This window comes from Coregonus lavaretus (assembly GCF_964263955.1).
Source record: "Coregonus lavaretus genome assembly, contig: HAP1_SCAFFOLD_543, whole genome shotgun sequence".
NCBI classification, from domain to species: Eukaryota; Metazoa; Chordata; class Actinopteri; order Salmoniformes; family Salmonidae; genus Coregonus; species Coregonus lavaretus.
Genome location: NW_028166699.1, coordinates 223,960 through 243,858, shown reverse-complemented (window position 1 = coordinate 243,858; position 19,899 = coordinate 223,960). Strand labels below are relative to the sequence as shown.

Genomic DNA, 19,899 nt, shown 5'->3' with positions numbered 1-19,899 from the left:
GATACATGGCCCCATCCATCCTCCCCTCAATACGGTGCAGTCATCCTTTCTCCTTTGCAGAAAAGCATCCCCAAAGAATGATGTTTCCACCTCCATGCTTCATGGTTGGGATGGTGTTCTTGGGGTTGTACTCATCCTTCTTCTTCCTCCAAACACGGCGAATGGAGTTTACATCAAAAAGCTCTATTTTTGTCTCATCAGACCACATGACCTTCTCCCATTCCTCCTCTGGATCATCCAGATGGTCATTGGCAAACTTCAGACGGGCCTGGACATGCGCTGGCTTGAGCAGGGGGACTTTGCGCTGCAGGATTTTAATCCATGACGGCGTAGTGTGTTACTAATGGTTTTCTTTGAGACTGTGTGTCAATAGTCCTTCTCTCCATCGATGTCTTCAGTTATAGGTCGGGTGAGGTCGTCGGGTAAGCTTGGGCAAGCTTGGCTTTATACATAGTTTGGGCTTTGTCGAGTAAGGCTAAAACTATGTATTTAGATTGTAGTTAGGTATTGTAGGAAGTTATCGTGGGTTGTTGTATGTAATTATTGTAGGTTAGTATTGTATTCGGCTGAGCACGAAGCTAGCTGTATTCGGCTGAAGCTAGAAGCTAGCTGGCTAACCCACCACCTGGACTAGCTGGCGGATAGCTACTGGCAACTATTAGCAACGGTATAGTTGTTTCACGCCTGAGAGTGCCTGTAATTACGCCAGCTGGCTGCCTACAATAGTTACATACAATAATTGCCTACCATTCAGCTGTTTTCTACCATTCAGCTGTTTTCTAACCTCATTGTCTGAACCGTTAACGCTAACTGGTAAACAATAGCTGGAACGACCGAGCGAGCAGACGCGAACTGGCTGAGTCAATTCAGTGACTAGCTTTGCACTTGGCTAGCTAACAGTAGCTGCTAGGGGTAAGTCATAACCTACATATGTATTTAGATTGTAGTTAGGTATTGTTCGTAGTTATCGTGGGTTGTTGTATGTAATTATTGTAGGTTAGTATTGTATTCGGCGGCGCCGGGCGTAGCACGAAGCTAGCTGGCTAACCCTCCACCTGGACTAGCTGGCGAGTAGCAATTAGCAACGGTATAATTATTTCACGCCTGGGAGTGCCTGTGGTTACGCCAGCTGGCTGCCTACAATGATTACATACAATAATTGCCTACCATTCAGCTGTTTTCTAACCTCATGTCTGAACCGTTAACGTTAGGTAGCAAGTGGCTACTGTGCTTGAAATTTAGCTAGCTTGTTGCTACCTGGATAGCTACTAGTAAACAATAGCTGGAACGACCTAGCGAACAGACGCGAACTGGCTGAGTCAATTCAGTGGCTAGCTTCGCACTTGGCTAGCTAACAGTAGCTGCTAGGGGTAAGTCATAACCTACATTTATGTTTTGTTTTTTACATATTGATAGCCCGAGTCGTTCAGGGAATTCGGGACATGGGTGACTAGTTAACGTTAGTTTGGCTCTCTCTGTGTGTTCGTGCTGCGCCTAGTTAGCTAGCTGAGTTAGTCTATTCATAGAAACATTGAACCGCTGTAGTTTACAACAATTATAGTTTCTGAGGTGGAAGTTGGGAGAGTTATATTTGGGAGTTGTGGTGAGGGAGGCCCGCTCTCTCCTTTCCCAGATGTTTAGTTCATTTCATTCCGATCTCCTCTGCATTATTGTAGCCATTTGCTGCAGCCTGTCAACTATGCCTCTGCCTATCCCTGTTCTCTCCTCTCCGCACAGGCTACACAAACGCCTCACACCGCGTGGCTGCTGCGTCTCTAACCTGGTGGTCCCTGCACGCACAACTCACCTGGAGTTCCAGGTCTCAGGCAGCCTCTGGAACTGCCGTTCTGCTGCCAACAAGGCAGACTTCATCCCAGCCTATGCTACCCTCCAATCCCTCGACTTCTTGGCGCTGACGGAAACATGGATTACCACTGAAAACACTGCTACTCCTACTGCTCTCTCCTCGTCTGACCATGTGTTCTCGCATACCTCGAGAGCATCTGGTCAGCGGGGTGGTGGCACAAGAATCCTCATATCTCCCAAGTGGACATTCTAAATTTTTCCCCTAACCCATCTGTCTATCTCCTCATTTGAATTCCATGCTGTCACAGTCACTAGCCCATTTAAGCTTAATATCCTTGTCATCTATCGCCCTCCAGGTTCCCTTGGAGAGTTCATCAATGAGCTTGACGCCTTGATAAGCTCCTTTCCTGAGGATGGCTCACCCCTCACAGTTTTGGGGGATTTCAACCTCCCTACGTCTACATTTGACTCATTTCTCTCTGCCTCCTTCTTTCCACTCCTCTCCTCTTTTGACCTCACCCTCTCACCGTCCCCCCCTACTCACAAGGCAGGCAATACGCTTGAACTCATCTTTACTAGATGCTGCTCTTCTACTAATCTCACTGCAACTCCCCTCCATGTCTCCGACCACTACTTTGTATCCTTTTCTCTCTCGCTCTCCTCCAACACTACTCACTCTGCCCCTACACAGATGGTAATGCGTCGCCGCAACCTTCGCTCTCTCTCTCCCACTACTCTCTCCTCTTCCATCCTATCATCTCTTCCCTCTGCTCAATCCTTCTCCCTCCAATCTCCTGATTCTGCCTCCTCAACCCTCCTCTCCTCCCTTTCTGCATCCTTTGACTCTCTGTGTCCCCTATCCTCCCGGCCGGCTCGGTCCATTTTCTTCATCTGTTTATGCTGCTAAGGCCACTTTCTACCACTCTAAATTCCAAGCATCTGCCTCTAACCCTAGGAAGCTCTTTGCCACATTCTCCTCCCTGCTGAATTCCCCCCCCCCCTCTCTCTGTGGATGACTGCGACTTGTGACTGCAGGCCGCCCAACAACCTGCCCGCTTGACCCCATCCCCTCCTCTCTTCTCCAGACCATCTCCGGTGACCTTCTCCCCTACCTCACCTCGCTGATCAACTCATCCTTGACCGCTGGCCATGTCCCTTCCGTCTTCAAGAGAGCGAGAGTTGCACCCCTTCTCAAAAAACCAACACTCGATCCCACTGATGTCAACAACTACAGACCAGTATCCCTTCTTTATTTTCTTTCCAAAACTATTGAGCGTGCCGTCTTTAGCCAACTCTCTTGCTATCTCTCTCAGAATGACCTTCTTGATCCAAACCAGTCAGGTTTCAGGACTGGTCATTCAACTGAGACTGCTCTTCTCTGTGTCACGGAGGCTCTCCGCACTGCTAAAGCTAACACTCTCTCCTCTGCTCTTGTCCTTCTAGACCTGTCTGCTGCCTTTGATACTGTGAACCATCAGATCCTCCTCTCCACCCTCTCCGAGCTGGGCATCTCCGGCGCGGCTCACTCCTGGATTGCGTCCTACCTGACCGGTCGCTCCTACCAAGTGGCGTGGCGAGAAGCTGTCTCCGCACCACGTGCTCTCACCACTGGTGTCCCCCAGGGCTCAGTTCTAGGCCCTCTCCTATTCTCCCTATACACCAAGTCACTTGGCTCTGTCATATCCTCACATGGCCTCTCCTATCATTGCTACGCTGACGATACACAACTAATCTTCTCCTTTCCCCCTTCTGATAACCAGGTGGTGAATCGCATCTCTGCATGTCTGGCAGACATATCAGTATGGATGACGGATCACCACCTCAAGCTGAACCTTGGCAAGACGGAGCTGCTCTTCCTCCCGGGGAAGGACTGCCCGTTCCATGATCTCGCCATCACGGTTGACAACTCCGTTGTGTCCTCCTCCCAGAGTGCGAAGAGCCTTGGCGTGACCCTGGACAACACCCTGTCGTTCTCCGCTAACATCAAGGCGGTGACCCGATCCTGCAGGTTCATGCTCTACAACATTCAGAGAGTACGACCCTGCCTTACACAGGAAGCGGCACAGGTCCTAATCCAGGCACTTGTCATCTCCCGTCTGGATTACTGCAACTCGCTGTTGGCTGGGCTCCCTGCCTGTGCCATTAAACCCCTACAACTCATCCAGAATGCCGCAGCCCGTCTGGTGTTCAACCTTCCCAAGTTCTCTCACGTCACCCCGCTCCTCCGCACACTCCACTGGCTTCCAGTTGAAGCTCGCATCTGTTACAAGACCATGGTGCTTGCCTATGGAGCTGTGAGGGGAACGGCACCTCCGTACCTTCAGGCTCTGATCAGTCCCTACACCCAAACGAGGGCATTGCGTTCATCCACCTCTGGCCTGCTGGCTCCCCTTCCTCTGTGGAAGCATAGTTCCCGCTCAGCCCAGTCAAAACTGTTCGCTGCTCTGGCACCCCAATGGTGGAACAAGCTCCCTCACGACGCCAGGACAGCGGAGTCACTCACCACCTTCCGGAGACATTTGAAACCCCACCTCTTTAAGGAATACCTGGGATAGGATAAAGTAATCCTTCTACCCCCCCCCCCCCCCCCCTAAAAAATAAATAAAAAGAATAATAATAATAATAATTGTGAAGTGGTTATCCCACTGGCTATAGGGTGAATGCACCAATTTGTAAGTCGCTCTGGATAAGAGCGTCTGCTAAATGACGTAAATGTAAATGTAAATGGTCCCAGCTCTCTTCAGATCATTGACCAGGTCCTGCCATGTAGTTCTGGGCTGATCCCTCACCTTCCTCATGATCATTGATGCCCCACGAGGTGAGATCTTGCATGGAGCCCCAGACCGAGGGTGATTGACCGTCATCTTGAACTTCTTCCATTTTCTAATAATTGCGCCAACAGTTGTTGCCTTCTCACCAAGCTGCTTGCCTATTGTCCTGTAGCCCATCCCAGCCTTGTGCAGGTCTACAATTTTATCCCTGATGTCCATACACAGCTCTCTGGTCTTGGCCATTGTGGAGAGGTTGGAGTCTGTTTGATTGAGTGTGTGGACAGGTGTCTTTTATACAGGTAACGAGTTCAAACAGGTGCAGTTAATACAGGTAATGAGTGGAGAACAGGAGGGCTTCTTAAAGAAAAACTAACAGGTCTGTGCGAGCCGGAATTCTTACTGGTTGGTAGGTGATCAAATACTTATGTCATGCAATAAAATGCAAATTAATTACTTAAAAATCATGCAATGTGATTTTCTGGATTTTTGTTTTAGATTCCGTCTCTCACAGTTGAAGTGTACCTATGATAAAAAATTACAGACCTCTACATGCTTTGTAAGTAGGAAAACCTGCAAAATCGGCAGTGTATCAAATACTTGTTCTCCCCACTGTATACTGAGATCATGTGACAGATCATGTGACACTTAGATTGCACACAGGTGTACTTTACTTAACTAATTATGTGACTTCTGAAGGTAATTGGTTGCACCATATCTTATTTAGGTGCTTCATAGCAAAGGGGTGAATACATATGCTCGCACCACTTTTCTGTTATTTATTTATTTGAATTTTTTGAAACAAGTTATTTTTTTCATTTCACTTCACCAATTTGGACTATTTTGTGTATGTCCATTACATGAAATCCAAATAACAATCCATTTAAATTACAGGTTGTAATGCAACAAATAGGAAAAACGCCAAGGGGGATGAATACTTTGCCATGGCACTGTATAATAAGTAATACGTTTCATAAATGGGAAGTAAGAGAGGCTTACTCCAGTTGCATGTTGTCTGACCATGAACAGATCAGAGAGATGCGACAGCACATCAGTGATGTGAAGGAAAATGCAGACAACCTGATTGGTCAGAGAGTCCTTCACAATGCCACAGTGATGATTCCTATGAGACAGTTTCAGTGAAATTCTGGGTGTAAAGATATATGTGATTTACTACTGAATTATATACCAGAATACAGCATTTACTTAGGTTCCATCTGAATCTAAAATGGAGATTAATGTTGCATTCAGTGAACCACACCATGATGAAAAAATAACAATTTATTATAAAAATAGATACAATATTATTTATTGTACTGAACATTTGCATCACACCACTGAGTACTGTACTTTCCACACTCAAACAGTAACTAAAGAAGCCTTGTGTCATGTCTGTCATCAGCCAATCAGATGATGATCTTCAGGCTGCCATCCTTTTGGTCCTTAGTAAGAAAATAATAGAGTACATTATAGTTAACCATAGCCTACAGTTTATTACAATTCATGACCTTCACAATGAGAGAACAATGCATGTATTTCATTGTATTTTGAGTTTACATGTTTTTCTGTATTCTTCAGTTACAGCAAAATAATATTATGACATATAATAAAATACAACTAATTAAGCTTACTTGATGTGTTTAATGGCATCCTGTACCCACTGCTGGTTGGGGTCGGCACAGACAGGTCTGTCCCAATCCCTTTTCACAGTGGTCAATCTATGAGAGAGAGGAGAGAATGATTTAGAAACATTGACATTCCTTACATCACTTTCAACAATCAATCCCTAAATGTGCCTGGTAGCCCTTTCCTGCAGTCAAATCACCTAGTTGCCTCATGAGTGAAACGTTATTAATATCTTTCATAATTTCATAATTAATAACAATTAAAGCAGCCGACAATCTGGTGTTTCTATGGCAAACGTTTTTTGTCATATTTCAGTCTTCTGTGATGTATATAAAGTGTAATACTGGGACACAAAATCAAAATGTAATACATTTCAACTCTATATCTGACACGGTACAGGTGTCTTCTTTTTTTTAAGCCCATAATGTGTGTGAGATGTATACTGTTGTTTCCATGTAGATTTGTTTAAGACCACCAAGAAACACTCTGTGACCTCTGATTTACTGTGGCCCACTGCAGTAAAAGATTCACTTGAACATTCAGAAAATGATCTCTTCTAAAAAAAATATTAGAAAACAGGAAAGAACTGAATGATACATCTGCTCTTCCTAGTTGTAGTTAGTTTGTAATGCTCTCTACCATAGTTAATGGGAGGAATAAGCATGCAAAAAGCCTGTTTCTACTGTTTAAAGACTTGATATAGCTGTATACTTACATCACAGCCTTGATGTTACATCTCCCTCTGATATGTTGGATTGCGTACTCTCTCAGCCTCATCTTGGGGATGGGGTCCTTTTGGTATTCTGTGCAGCATTTTGTGTTCTGTGCGTTCTTGTGCATATCTATTTTCAGAGGACCTGTACAACACAAACATCACAGATATTAAGACATACGTTAAGATAAGACAAAAATACAATTATCATTTTAAAAGTAAAACTAGGTGGGAAACTCAAGAGAGTAGGTTAAACTTGACTAAGCCCACATTGATGGCAGTGAACAGCACATTAGATGACAGTTCATGTCCTACTTACTAGTTTCACCCAGAGTCATCAGTGCCACCAGCAGTAGCAGCAGAGTAGAGAGAGTCACAGCAAGCGTTGACATCTTGTCAGGTTCAGAGGTCTAGGCAGGCAGTGAAGTTCAGCAGATACCTGGAACTATCATCAGAATGAGATACAAAGATTATCTGGCATTGTAGTTTAAATACTTTCACAGTTGGAAATATGATGCCCTTTTCTGGACCGCAGACCCAGCGGTGGAAACTTCAGTCTTGACATGTATTTGGGTCAGGGAAGTACGACACACAGGCCGCATTGTTGGTACCTTGGTAAACCCCCTTCCACTCTGGGCCCGCATCAAGAATTTACGGCAACTATATGTTGATGCGTGTCAGCAAAATTTTAAGGAAGATGTTATCATTGCATAATAGAGGATTACATAACGTTGGGATTGTGTGACAATGTGATGTGATATACAAGTAACCTTAAAACTAAGTTTGAGTGTTCAATTCAAACACAATAAGTCCATTGTGATTAGAAGGCCTATGTAGGATTACAGTGCCTTCAGAAAGTATTCATACCCCTTGATTTATTCCACATTTTGTTGTGCTAGAGCCTGAATTCAAAATGGATTCAATCGTTTTTTTCTCACCCATCTACATAGAATACCCCATAAAGAAGAAGTGAAAACATGTTTTTAGAAATGTTTGCAAATGTATTGAACATGAAATACAGAAATACCTCATTTACATAAGTATTCACACCCCTATGTCAATACATGTTAGAATCCCGTTTGGCAGCGATTGCAGCTGTGAGTCTTTCTGGGTAAATTTTGCACACCTGGATTGTACAATATTTGCATTTTATTCTTTATAAAATTATTCAAGCTCTGTCAAGTTGGTTGTTGATCATTGCTAGACAGCCATTTTCAAGTCTTGCCATATATTTTGAATCTGATTATAGTCAAAACTGTAACTAGGCCTCTCAGGAACATTCAACGTCGTCTTGTGTTTTAGGTTATTGTCCTGCTGAAAGATGAATTTGTCTCCCACTGTCTGTTGGGAAGCAGACTGAACCAGGTTTTCCTCTAGGATTTTGCCTGTGCTTACCTGTATTCTATTTATTTTTGTCCCAAAAAACTCCCTAGTCCTTGCCGATAACAAACATACCCATATAGGGCTGTGGCGGTCACGAAATTACGTCAGCCGGTGATTGTCAAGCAAATAACTGTCGGTCTCACGGTAATTGACCGTTAATTGACAAACACATTTTGCATCTCCTGGCTTCCACACATAGCCTACAAGCCATTTTAAAAAGTCTAAAAAATCCATGTAATATAGCCTACACCTTAAATCCTTTATTTATTTTAGACAGGTCTAAAGAAGCATGATATGAAGAAAATGTAGTCTATTGCAGAAGAAAAGAAAAGGCATACTCTGAGTTGTCCTCATGTTAGGTCCTGAAGTGGCTATGCTAAATGGCTGTGGGCCACACTAGTATATTTAGCAGGCAGGATTTGCTTAAAATTCCGTGGCATTATTTTATATTATTTTATAGTATGAAGAATACAATTGAACAAAGCTGAATAAAATAGAAATATTTTCTCCAAACGATTTGAGGGAGTGCGCACATGCGGCTATTCTGTGTTGAGTGGTTAACAAAGAAATAGGTACTCCTATATGCTTAATTTAGATTTATTAATGTAACTTTAGTTGTTCTACAAGTGTTGGGCTATATTCTTTGATTTTTAATACACTGTAAGGCCACATGATGAGACTCTAATGATGCTTTGAAAAAAGTTGCTTGAAAGGCATGAGCTCTGCTTAGGTTTTTGCGCAGGCTGTACACACTACAATAGTAACCCATAACATGATGCAGCCACCACTATGCTTAAAAATATGAAGAGTGGTACTCAGTGATGTGTTGTATTGGATTTGCCACAAATGTAACGCTTCGTATTCAAGACATAAAGTGAATATCTTTGCTGCATCTTTTGCAGTTTTACTTTAATATTTTAATTCTGTCATTTAGGTTAGTATTGTGGAGTAACTACAATGTTTTTAATCCATCCTCAGGTTTCTCCTATCACAACCATTATTAAACTCTGTACCTTTTTTAAAGTCACAATTGGCCTCATGGTGAAATCCCTGAGCGGTTTCCTTCCTCTCCGGAAACTGAGTTAGAAAGGACGCCTGTATCTTTGTAGTGACTGGGTGTATTGATACACCATCCAAATTGTAATTAATAACCACCATGCTAAAAGGGATATTCAATGTGTGCTTTTTCTATTTTGACCCATCTACCAATAGGAGACCTTCTTTGCGAGGCATTGGAAAACCTCCCTGGTCTTTGTGGTTGAATCTGTGTTTGAAATTCACTACTCGACTGAGGGACCTTACAACCCTTTCTTAGGTCAGTTAGGATCACCACTTTATTTTAAGAATGTGAAATGTCAGAATAATAGTAGAGAGAATGATTTATTTAAGCTTTTATTCCTTTCATCACATTCCCAGTGGGTCAGAAGTTTACATACACTCAATTTGTATTTGGTAGCATTGCCTTTAAATTGTTTAACTTGGGTCAAACATTTTGGGTAGCCTTCCACAGGCTTCCCACAATAAGTTTGGTGAATTTTGGCCCATTCCTCCTGACAGAGCTGGTGTAACTGAGTCGGGTTTGAGGCCTCCTTGCTTGCACACGCTTTTTCAGTTCTCCCCACACATTTTCTATAGGATTGAGGTCAGGTCTTTGTGATGGCCACTCCAATACCTTGACTTTGTTGTCCTTAAGCCATTTTGCCACAACTTTGGAAGTATGCTTGGGGTCATTGTCCATTTGGAAGACCCATTTACGACCAAGCTTTAACTTCCTGACTGATGTCTTGATGTTGCTTCAATATATCCACATAATTTTCCTTCCTCATGATGCCATCTATTTTGTGAAGTGCACCAGTTCTTCCTGCAGCAAAGCAACCCCACAGCATGATGCTGCCACCCCCGTGCTTCACGGTTGGGACGGTGTTCTTCGGCTTGCAAGCCACCCCCTTTTTCCTCCAAACATAACGATGGTCATTATGGCCAAACAGTTCTATTTTTGTTTCATCAGACCAGAGGACATTTCTCCAAAAAGTATGATCTTTGTCCCCATGTGCAGTTGCAAACCGTAGTCTGGCTTTTTCATGGCGGTTTTGGAGCAGTGGCTTCTTCCTTGCTGAACGGCCTTTCAGGTTATGTTGATATAGGACTCGTTTTACTGTGGATATTGATACTTCTGTACCTGTTTCCTCCAGCATCTTCACAAGGTCCTTTGCTGTTGTTCTGGGATTGATTTGCACTTTTCGCACCCAAGTACGTTAATCTCTAGGAGACAGAACGTGTCTCCTTCTTGAGCGGTATGACGGCTGCGTGGTCCCATGGTGTTTATACTTACTATTGTTTGTACAGATGAACGTGGTACCTTCAGGCATTTGGAAATTGCTCCCAAGAATGAACCAGACTTGTGGAGGTCTACAATTGTTTTCTTTAGATTTTCCCATGATGTCAAGCAAAGAGGCACTGAGTTTGAAGGTAGGCCTTGAAATACATCCACAGGTACACTTCCAATTGACTCAAATGAGGTCAATTAGCCTATCAGAAGCTTCTAAAGCCATGACATCATTTTCTGGAATTTTCCAAGCTGTTTAAAGGCACAGTCAACTTAGTGTATGTAAACTTCTGACCCACTGGAATTGTGATACAGTGAATTATAAGTGAAATAATCTGTCTGTAAACAATTGTTGGATAAATTACTTACGTCATGCACAATGTAGATGTCCTAACCGACTTGCCAAAACTATAGTTTGTTAACAAGAAATTTGTGGAGTGGTTGAAAAACAAGTTTTAAGTGTATGTAAACTTCCGACTTCAACTGTATACACCTGTTCTGAAAGGCCCCATAGTTAGCAACACCACTAAACAAGGGGCACCACCAAGCAAGCGGCACCATGAAGACCAAGGAGCTCTCCAAACAGGTCAGGGACAGAATTGTGGAGAAGTACAGATCAAGGTTGGGTTATAAAAAAATATCCAAAACTTTGAACATCCCATAAAAAAATGGAAAGAATATGGCACAACAACAAACCTGCCAAGAGAGGGCCGCCCACCAAAACTCATGGACCAGGCAAGGAGGGCATTAATCAGAGAGCCAACAAAGAGACCAAAGATAACCCTGAAGGAGCTGCAAAGCTCAACAGCGGAGATTGGAGTATTTGTCCATAGGACCACTTTAAGCCGTACACTCCACAGAGCTGGGCTTTATGGAAGAGTGGCCAGAAAAAAGCCATTGCTTAAAGAAAAAAATAAGCAAACACGTTTGGTGTTCGCCAAAAGTAATGTGGGAGATTCCCCAAACATATGGAAGAAGGTACTCTGGTCAGATGAGACTAAAAATGAGCTTTTTGGACATCAAGAAAAACACTATGTCTGGCGCAAACCCAACACCTCTCATCACCCCGAGAACACCATCCCGACAGTGAAGCATGGTGGTGGCAGCATCATGCTGTGGGGATGTTTTTAATTGGCAGGGACCGGGAAACTGGTCAGAATTGAAGGAATGATGGATGGCGCTAAGTACAGGGAAATTCTTGAGGAAAACGTTTCAGTCTTCCAGAGATTTGAGACTGGGACGGAGGTTCACCTTCCAGCAGGACAATGACCCTGAGCATACTGCTAAAGCAACACTTGAGTGGTTTAAGGGGAAACATTTAAATGTCTTGGAATGGCCTAGTCAAAGCCCAGACCTCAATCCAATTGAGAATCTGTGGTATGACTTAAAGATTGCTCTACACCAGCGGAACCCATCCAACTTGAAGGAGCTGGAGCAGTTTTGCCTTGAAGAATGGGCAACAATCCCAGTGGCTAGATGTGCCAAGCTTATAGAGACATACCCCAAGAGACTTGCAGCTGTAATTGCTGCAAAAGGTGGCTCTACAAAGTATTGACTTTGGGTGGGTGAATAGTTATGCACGCTCAAGTTGTTCTTATTTCTTGTTTGTTTCCCTCACATGACCCCTTCGTCATGACCTATTTAGTTGTCACAGAAACACTTTTCCCCCTTTGAGCTGAGGGCATCAATACATTTTATGTGTTCCTCTGATCTAGAAAATAACCATATTATCAAGAAAACCTACACACAACAGCCCACAGCCATGCACGACAGTGCATGAGGTCTAAGTTACACAGACAAAGACACAGACACACACACACATGCACAACGCACACACACACACACACACACACACAAACACACACACACACACACACACACACGCACACACACACACATACACACACACACACACACACAGACGTGACAATTAGATTTATCAGATATGAGATTTAATTCCTCTATTGTTTTTCACTGAGGTGTGCATTTACTTCCCAAACAAAGTCACACCTGAAAGTTCCCTTTTAAAGTTTCCATTTGTATTTCCCCTGCTTGACAGGTTCGAGGAATGTTCCTCTAGTATGGAATGTTGACCATCAGTCAGAGCTCTAGAATTAGGAATTAGAACTCAGAGCCCTGGGGTCATTATGTCATCATAGTCATCAAACGTTTTGTAAGAAAAGTTCTTGGTCATCCTCAGTGCAACACTCAGCCTGTTGTGAAATCAAAGTTCTTTCCTGGTTCTTTGGTGATTTTCTTTGTTTGTTTGCTATCTAACGGATAACATATTTTCTGATCAATATCACCATCCCAAATGTGCCCTTTCACTGCTTCATAGGCCACAAACAGGGGCAGTTCCTTGGTTTGACTCAATAGACTTTATCAACGTGACGCTAGAGGAGGCTGGTGAGAGGGGCTTTAGGAGGACAGGCTCATTGTAATGGCTGGAATGGAATCAATGGAACAGAGTCAAACATGTGGTTTCCATGTGTTTGATGTGTTTGGTACCATTCTATTAATTCAATTTCGGCCATTAGAATGAGCCCGTCCTCCTATAGCTCCTTACATCAGCCTCCTCTGTGTGGCGCACAATGCACTGTGCTTCCTTCTAGACCAACTGATACATCTGATAACTGTAAATACAGTATGTTCTATGTTGATATGATCTGCTGTGGTTTCACAGATGTGGGTACATGGTTACACATACACACATAATCACAGCAAAGGTGATAAAACCTCTAAAATTCTAAGCCGTTTGGGGGGGGGGGGGGGGGGAGGGGGTCCAAGCCCTTAACCAACAATAGAGTTTAATAAATAGAGTTAAGAAATTATTTAATAAATAAAATAAAGTACAAAATCAAATAAAAAGTAACACAGTAAAATAACAATAATGAGGGGGTTCCGGTACAGAGTCAATGTGCGGGGGTACAGGTTAGACATTCTAGTATGACATTTTAGTGCATTTGAATCACCTCAGAATAAGTTGTGTTCAAACAGTCCTCCCTCTTGTTCTGTTCAAGAATCTTGTTTCCCTTTTTTGCTCATTGGGGAAAGTGATGGGGAAATTCTGCCGTGGGACTTTGGTGTTAAGGCGTGGGTAGGAAAGCCCATTTCACCTCTCAGAGAATAAGTTTCCACCTGCACCAGGAGTATACAGTCATGGCCAAAATTGTTGGCACCCCTGAAATTTTTCCAGAAAATGAAGTATTTCTCACAGAAAAGTATTGAAATTACACATGTTTTGCTATGCACATGTTTATTTCCTTTGTGTGTATTGGAATAACACAAAAAAAAACAGGAAAAAAGCAAATTTGACATAATTTCACACAAAACTAAAAAAATGGGCCGGACAAAGTTATTGGCACCCTTTCAAAATTGTGGATAAATAAGTTTGTTCCAAGCATGTGATGCTCCTTTAAACTCACCTGGGGCAAGTAACAGGTGTGGGCAATCTAAAAATCACACCTGAAAGCAGATAAAAAGGAGAGAAGTTGACTCAGTCTTTGCATTGTGTTTCTGTGTGTGCCACACTAAGCATGGAGAACAGAAAGAGGAAAAGAGAACTGTCTGAGGACTTGAGAACCAAAATTGTGGAAAAATATCAACAATCTCAAGGTTACAAGTCCATCTCCAGAGATCTAGATGTTCCTTTGTCCACAGTGCGCAACATGATCAAGAAGTTTGCAACCCATGGCACTGTAGCTAATCTCCCTGGACGTGGACGGAAGAGAAAAATTGATGAAAGGTTGCAACGCAGGATAGTCCGGATGGTGGATAAGCAGCCCCAAACAAGTTCCAAAGAAATTCAAGCTGTCCTGCAGGCTCAGGGTGCATCAGTGTCAGCGCGAACTATACGTCGAAATTTGAATGAAATGAAACGCTATGGCAGGAGACCCAGGAGGACCCCACTGCTGACACAGAGACATAAAAAAGCAAGACTACAGTTTGCCAAAATGTACATGAGTAAGCCAAATTCCTTCTGGGAGAACGTCTTATGGACAGATGAGACCAAGATAGAGCTTTTTGGTAAAGCACATCGTTCTACTGTTTACCGAAAATGTAATGAAGCCTTCAAAGAAAAGAACACAGTACCTACAGTCAAATATGGTGGAGGTTCAAAGATGTTTTGGGGTTGTTTTGCTGCCTCTGGCACTGGGTGCCTTGACTGTGTGCAAGGCATCATGAAATCTGAGGATTACCAAAGGATTTTGGGTCGCAATGTAGGGCCCAGTGTCAGAAAGCTGGGTTTGCGTCCGAGATCATGGGTCTTCCAGCAGGACAATGACCCCAAACATACTTCAAAAAGCACCCAGAAATGGATGGCAACAAAGCGCTGGAGAGTTCTGAAGTGGCCAGCAATGAGTCCAGATCTTAATCCCATTGAACACCTGTGGAGAGATCTTAAAATTGCTGTTGGGAAAAGGCACCCATCCAATATGAGAGACCTGGAGCAGTTTGCAAAAGAAGAGTGGTCCAAAATTCCGGGTGAGAGGTGTAAGAAGCTTATTGATGGTTATAGGAAGCGACTGATTTCAGTTATTTTTTCCAAAGGGTGTGCAACTAAATATTAAGTTAAGGGTGCCAATCATTTTGTCCGGCCCATTTTTTGAGTTTTGTGTGAAATTATGTCAAATTTGCTTTTTTCCTGTTTTTTTTGTGTTATTCCAATACACACAAAGGAAATAAACATGTGCATAGCAAAACATGTGTAATTTCAATACTTTTCTGTGAGAAATACTTCATTTTCTGGAAAAATTTCAGGGGTGCCAACAATTTTGGCCATGACTGTATATATGGCTCCGGTGATGAATAGAACCTCACACAGCCACTAAAGCTCTCTTTCTGAAGACAGCAACTCAGCTCAGCTCATCACTAACCACAGCACCACAGAAGAAGAGATGTCCCAGATCAGAGCTGCTGTGATAGTGCTGCTTGTGCTCCTGGCTGTGGGGCTGTTCACTACTGAAGCTTCTGCAGCTAAACAAGGTCAATATTCTGCTGTGACAGTTTGTCTTAGTCTATCTGTCTGTCTGTCTGTATGCCTCTGTCTCCCTCTCTCCAAGTTTTTTGCTAATTGTGTTTTTTAATTCCTAAGCAAGATAACATTTCTTGTATTTTTTCCCAATAGGTTTTCCTAAAGGCTGCTGTACGCATTACTCCAAGGGAAAGATAGACATTCGTCTCATCCGTGGCTTTTCTGTACAGACAGTGAATGACGAGTGCAACATTGATGCTATCATGTGAGTGACTTTGGAAGGCCTAAAAGTAGAACTGTGCTTAGTATATCTGAGACAAATTGCAAGTAAAATGAAAAGATAAATTGTAATATATGTATTATTTCATTAATTTCAGTATATAATTAAGTATCAAATAATTTTATTACAGAAGTAATACAATTTGATAACTTGATATTATTTGCATTGATTCATTTGCAATGTGATATTGCATTGTGATATTATGAAGATGTAAGCCTATAAAGCACTAATGATTGACTGATGGTGTCTCTTCAACATGTTCTCTTCCAGTTTCCACACTGTCAGAGCGAGATTCCCATGTGTGGATCCCACCAAGGGCTGGGTTATGGAAGCTGTTCGCAAGCTAAGGTAAGAATTAATTAACATTTAATCAGGAAATAAATATTTGGTTTCATCAAATTGAATTATACTGACATAGTGTGTGTAGGGTTCATCATAAGGATATTGGGTAAAAAGATGATTGTAAGAAATGGATGATATAACTTTATTTCTTCTCTACAGGGAGAGAGCAGAAGGCTTGAACAAGAAAAAGTCATTGGCATAGTATTCATCACAAGCGTATTCGGGATGAAGAGTTCGAGTTCCTTTCTTCATGGACGGAGGAGAACGCAAACATCCTGAAATCACACATGTTTTAACCCTTTTATTCATAAAGGTCTTGTTAATGATCAGATCATTGATCACATCTGTTGTATTTAACTGTTAATGTAACATTTGATATCTATAATAAATATGTTATATTTTCCTAAGAATTCTCACTTGTTTTGTGTGTTAATCTTGTGTGGTATGAGTGGTGAAAGGAAGAGGAACCTTGGACAGCACAATGACTAATGAAGCAGACAGATAGAGAAGATATTGTACAGTAACTGTGGAGGACACTACACCATGAGAGGTCACCAGTGGGTGGATGTAGTAACTGTTGAGGACACTACACAATGAGAGGTCACCAGTGGGTGGATGTAGTAACTGTGGAGGACACTACACCATGAGAGGTCACCAGTGGGTGGATGTAGTAACTGTGGAGGACACTACACCATGAGAGGTCACCAGTGGGTGGATGTAGTAACTGTTGAGGACACTACACAATGAGAGGTCACCAGTGGTTGAATGTAGTAACTGTTGAGGACACTACACCATGAGAGGTCACCAGTGGGTGGATGTAGTAACTATGGAGGACGCTACACCATGAGAGGTCACCAGTGGGTGGATGTAGTAACTGTGGAGGACACTACACCATGAGAGGTCACCAGTGGGTGGATGTAGTAACTGTTGAGGACATTACACCATGAGAGGTCACCAGTGGGAGGATGTAGTAACTGTTGAGGACACTACACCATGAGAGGTCACCAGTGGGTGGATCACTCACAGTGCTTCTTATAAAAACACACCTATTCAATAGGCCTTGTATGGCATACATTGCATTCACTTTGTATGAGTTAAATATACATGTAAGGGCCTACATGTAAAGATTAAATTGAAACTTACATTGATCTGGCTTTGATGGTTGTATATTAGTTCTACCTGGCCAACTACAGGATGATGGTCTCAAAGTACAGTTTCTACCTTTTTCTACCTTTTCTACTTTTTCTTTTTGGGGAGTTTTTTTATTGGAAGTTAGTGATCATTCACTTGCTCCTTTGAGTGTTCAGGCCAGAGTTGCCAGTAAGCATGTTCTTATAAATGCATACGAAATTCAAAATTATATTAATTGTGATATATTGTCATGAATAGCTATCTAAAGATTGCAAAACAAAGATCAGCAAATGACAAAAGCACTGAGATGTCAATCACTGGTTCATTCTCAAATTCCCATCTGTCACCAACAAACATATAATAAATAATATAATATGCCATTTAGCAGACGCTTTTATCCAAAGCGACTTACAGTCATGCGTGCATACATTTTTCTTGTGTATGGGTGGTCCCGGGGATCGAACCCACTACCTTGGCGTTACAAGCGCCGTGCTCTACCAGCTGAGCTACAGAGGACCTCCGTTGTCTTTTATCTCTGTTATGGAATCAGTGAAATTCCAGTTCTGGAAATGTTCTCATTCCATTGTTCGTGACCTGTAAATGAATGAATGTAAAAGAGGATGTAGTGAAAGTCCTATGACATCAGAAGGAGGAAGTCAAAAGAACGTCTTGTTTTGAGGAAGTAGTCATACAGGTTCAGTATGTCAACAGTTACAATCACAGCAGTGAAATGCTGACTCAAACATGCAGGGCATTGGAATTCCCTCACTAAAGACCTTGCTTGTTTTGTCATAACTAAGAGGTACAAAGGTATTTAGAATAAAACATATTTCTTTATAGAGGACAGGAGAGCAATGCTTGAGGGAGACGAGAGTGGACACTGGAAGGACATAGACAGTAGAATGATTATCTCGTTGTCTTTACTGACTGCCAAGACTTTTCAAGTGGATATACATTTCTCTGCCATTTTGAATTATCACAAAATTACAGTATCGAAATAACACCAGACTACCTCAGGACTGTGCTGGGAATTTCTGTAATACAGGACACCAACACTAGATGGTGGTAGTACCATTGCGGTAGCGCTGACAGGTTGGGTTCGGTACTACCCCCTAAGCAGTGCTTGACTTGGACTGAAATAGGTGCCGGTACTCATTTTGAGTGCCAGTTCTGTTTATATTTAGGTGCAGGAACTCAATACTACAGGAACACAATACTTTTTAGCTAATATTCTATCAGATGTGCAGGAACTGAAACAGTAGAACATTTGAGGTGCCGGTACTCGGTTCTGGTGAGCTCCTGCCCAAGTCAAGCACTGTCCCTCAGACATTTTTTGTAACAAATACCAACTTCACAAAATTGACAGTATTATATTCATGCCCTGGTTTCCTTCTAGCAGTCCCCAATGTTAGAAAATATGTGGATGGTTCTGGATGAAGGATCAGTCTGGTAAATATGGAGCTACTCAACCCATTGGCTCCAAATCACTTCCTCCATCTTCAACTATTGACACATCTTGATGCCTGTCTGGTGCATAATTCAGTGACCGCCAAGGAGTTTGGACAATATTCCAATCTTTTCAAACTAGATATTTGGCTGTAAAGAACAGCAAAGAATTGGAGAGGGGCCTAACTACACTAGCCCCCATGTAGTTAGAGAGGGACCAGCTCAACAGTGGACAATCACATGAAGCTATCCACTGCATATAAATAGAATGAATAGAACGGGCTTGGAAGTTCTAACCCTGGTAATTTGACTGGTAAACTCACAATGGCTGCCTGGTATTGTGATGCAATCATTTCCATGGTATTTTGGAATGTTCTATCAACTAATGCTGGATTGTCATGGTAATGTAGAATGGTCATTCAAATTATGCTAACAGAGGTACGTTCAACAATGGAAATAGTTTGCGAACATTGGCTAACGTTAGCTAACATATTCCATTTGTTTTGTGTTAGCCGCGACTGTTCGCTAACGTTAGCGAACAGTCTGAGAAGGTAGTGTGCAGCGAACGTAAGTGTCTGTTTTCGGGTCTAAAATGGCGCTAAAAATAATCAAGTGGCCATGTAGACTTTAGTAAAAATAGCTAAGTCATTTTCAGTTTGAATATTGTTGCTAAAAAGCCACAGTAATCCTTACAAAAAGTAGCTGTTTGATGTTTCACCACAACACTTTGGAACGTTCATTCAAATTGTTCAACTGAAATTGTTACTCTGGCAACATGTTCGCCGCAAACAGAAGCCTTGTTGAACTCGCCTCTGATGTGGCTCCTGCAATGGAATGTATTTTTTGCAATGTCAGTTGAGTTAACAAATCACAGCACAGATTGAAGGGTACACTTTCTGCTTTTATTCTAGGTCGAAAATATACAGGCTAAATCAAAGTCGTCACTAATCTGGGATCAGGGCCGTTGCTAACCACCAGTGCCATTGCTAACTAGCATAGCTGGTCCCATTGTTGCAAAGAGTTATGGGATATTAGAATCCCGTTGTCTTAACCTTCATCATCCTCAACCTAGCTTTTACTTCCTGGCATGGGTACACTCAAAAT

The 19,899-nt window shown here is 42.4% G+C and overlaps 1 protein-coding gene across 1 annotated transcript; it reads left to right on the top strand.

The window, feature by feature from the left end:
- Window positions 1-15,519: 15,519 nt before the first annotated feature.
- On the top strand, window positions 15,520-16,420 carry LOC311114391 (C-C motif chemokine 17-like; the record flags this gene model as incomplete). Its single annotated transcript, XM_084189647.1, has 4 exons — window positions 15,520-15,607; window positions 15,750-15,861; window positions 16,147-16,224; window positions 16,378-16,420. 4 exons carry the CDS (start codon window positions 15,520-15,522, stop codon window positions 16,418-16,420), a joined length of 321 nt encoding a protein of 106 aa, XP_084045773.1.
- Between the last annotated feature and the right edge of the window lie 3,479 nt (window positions 16,421-19,899).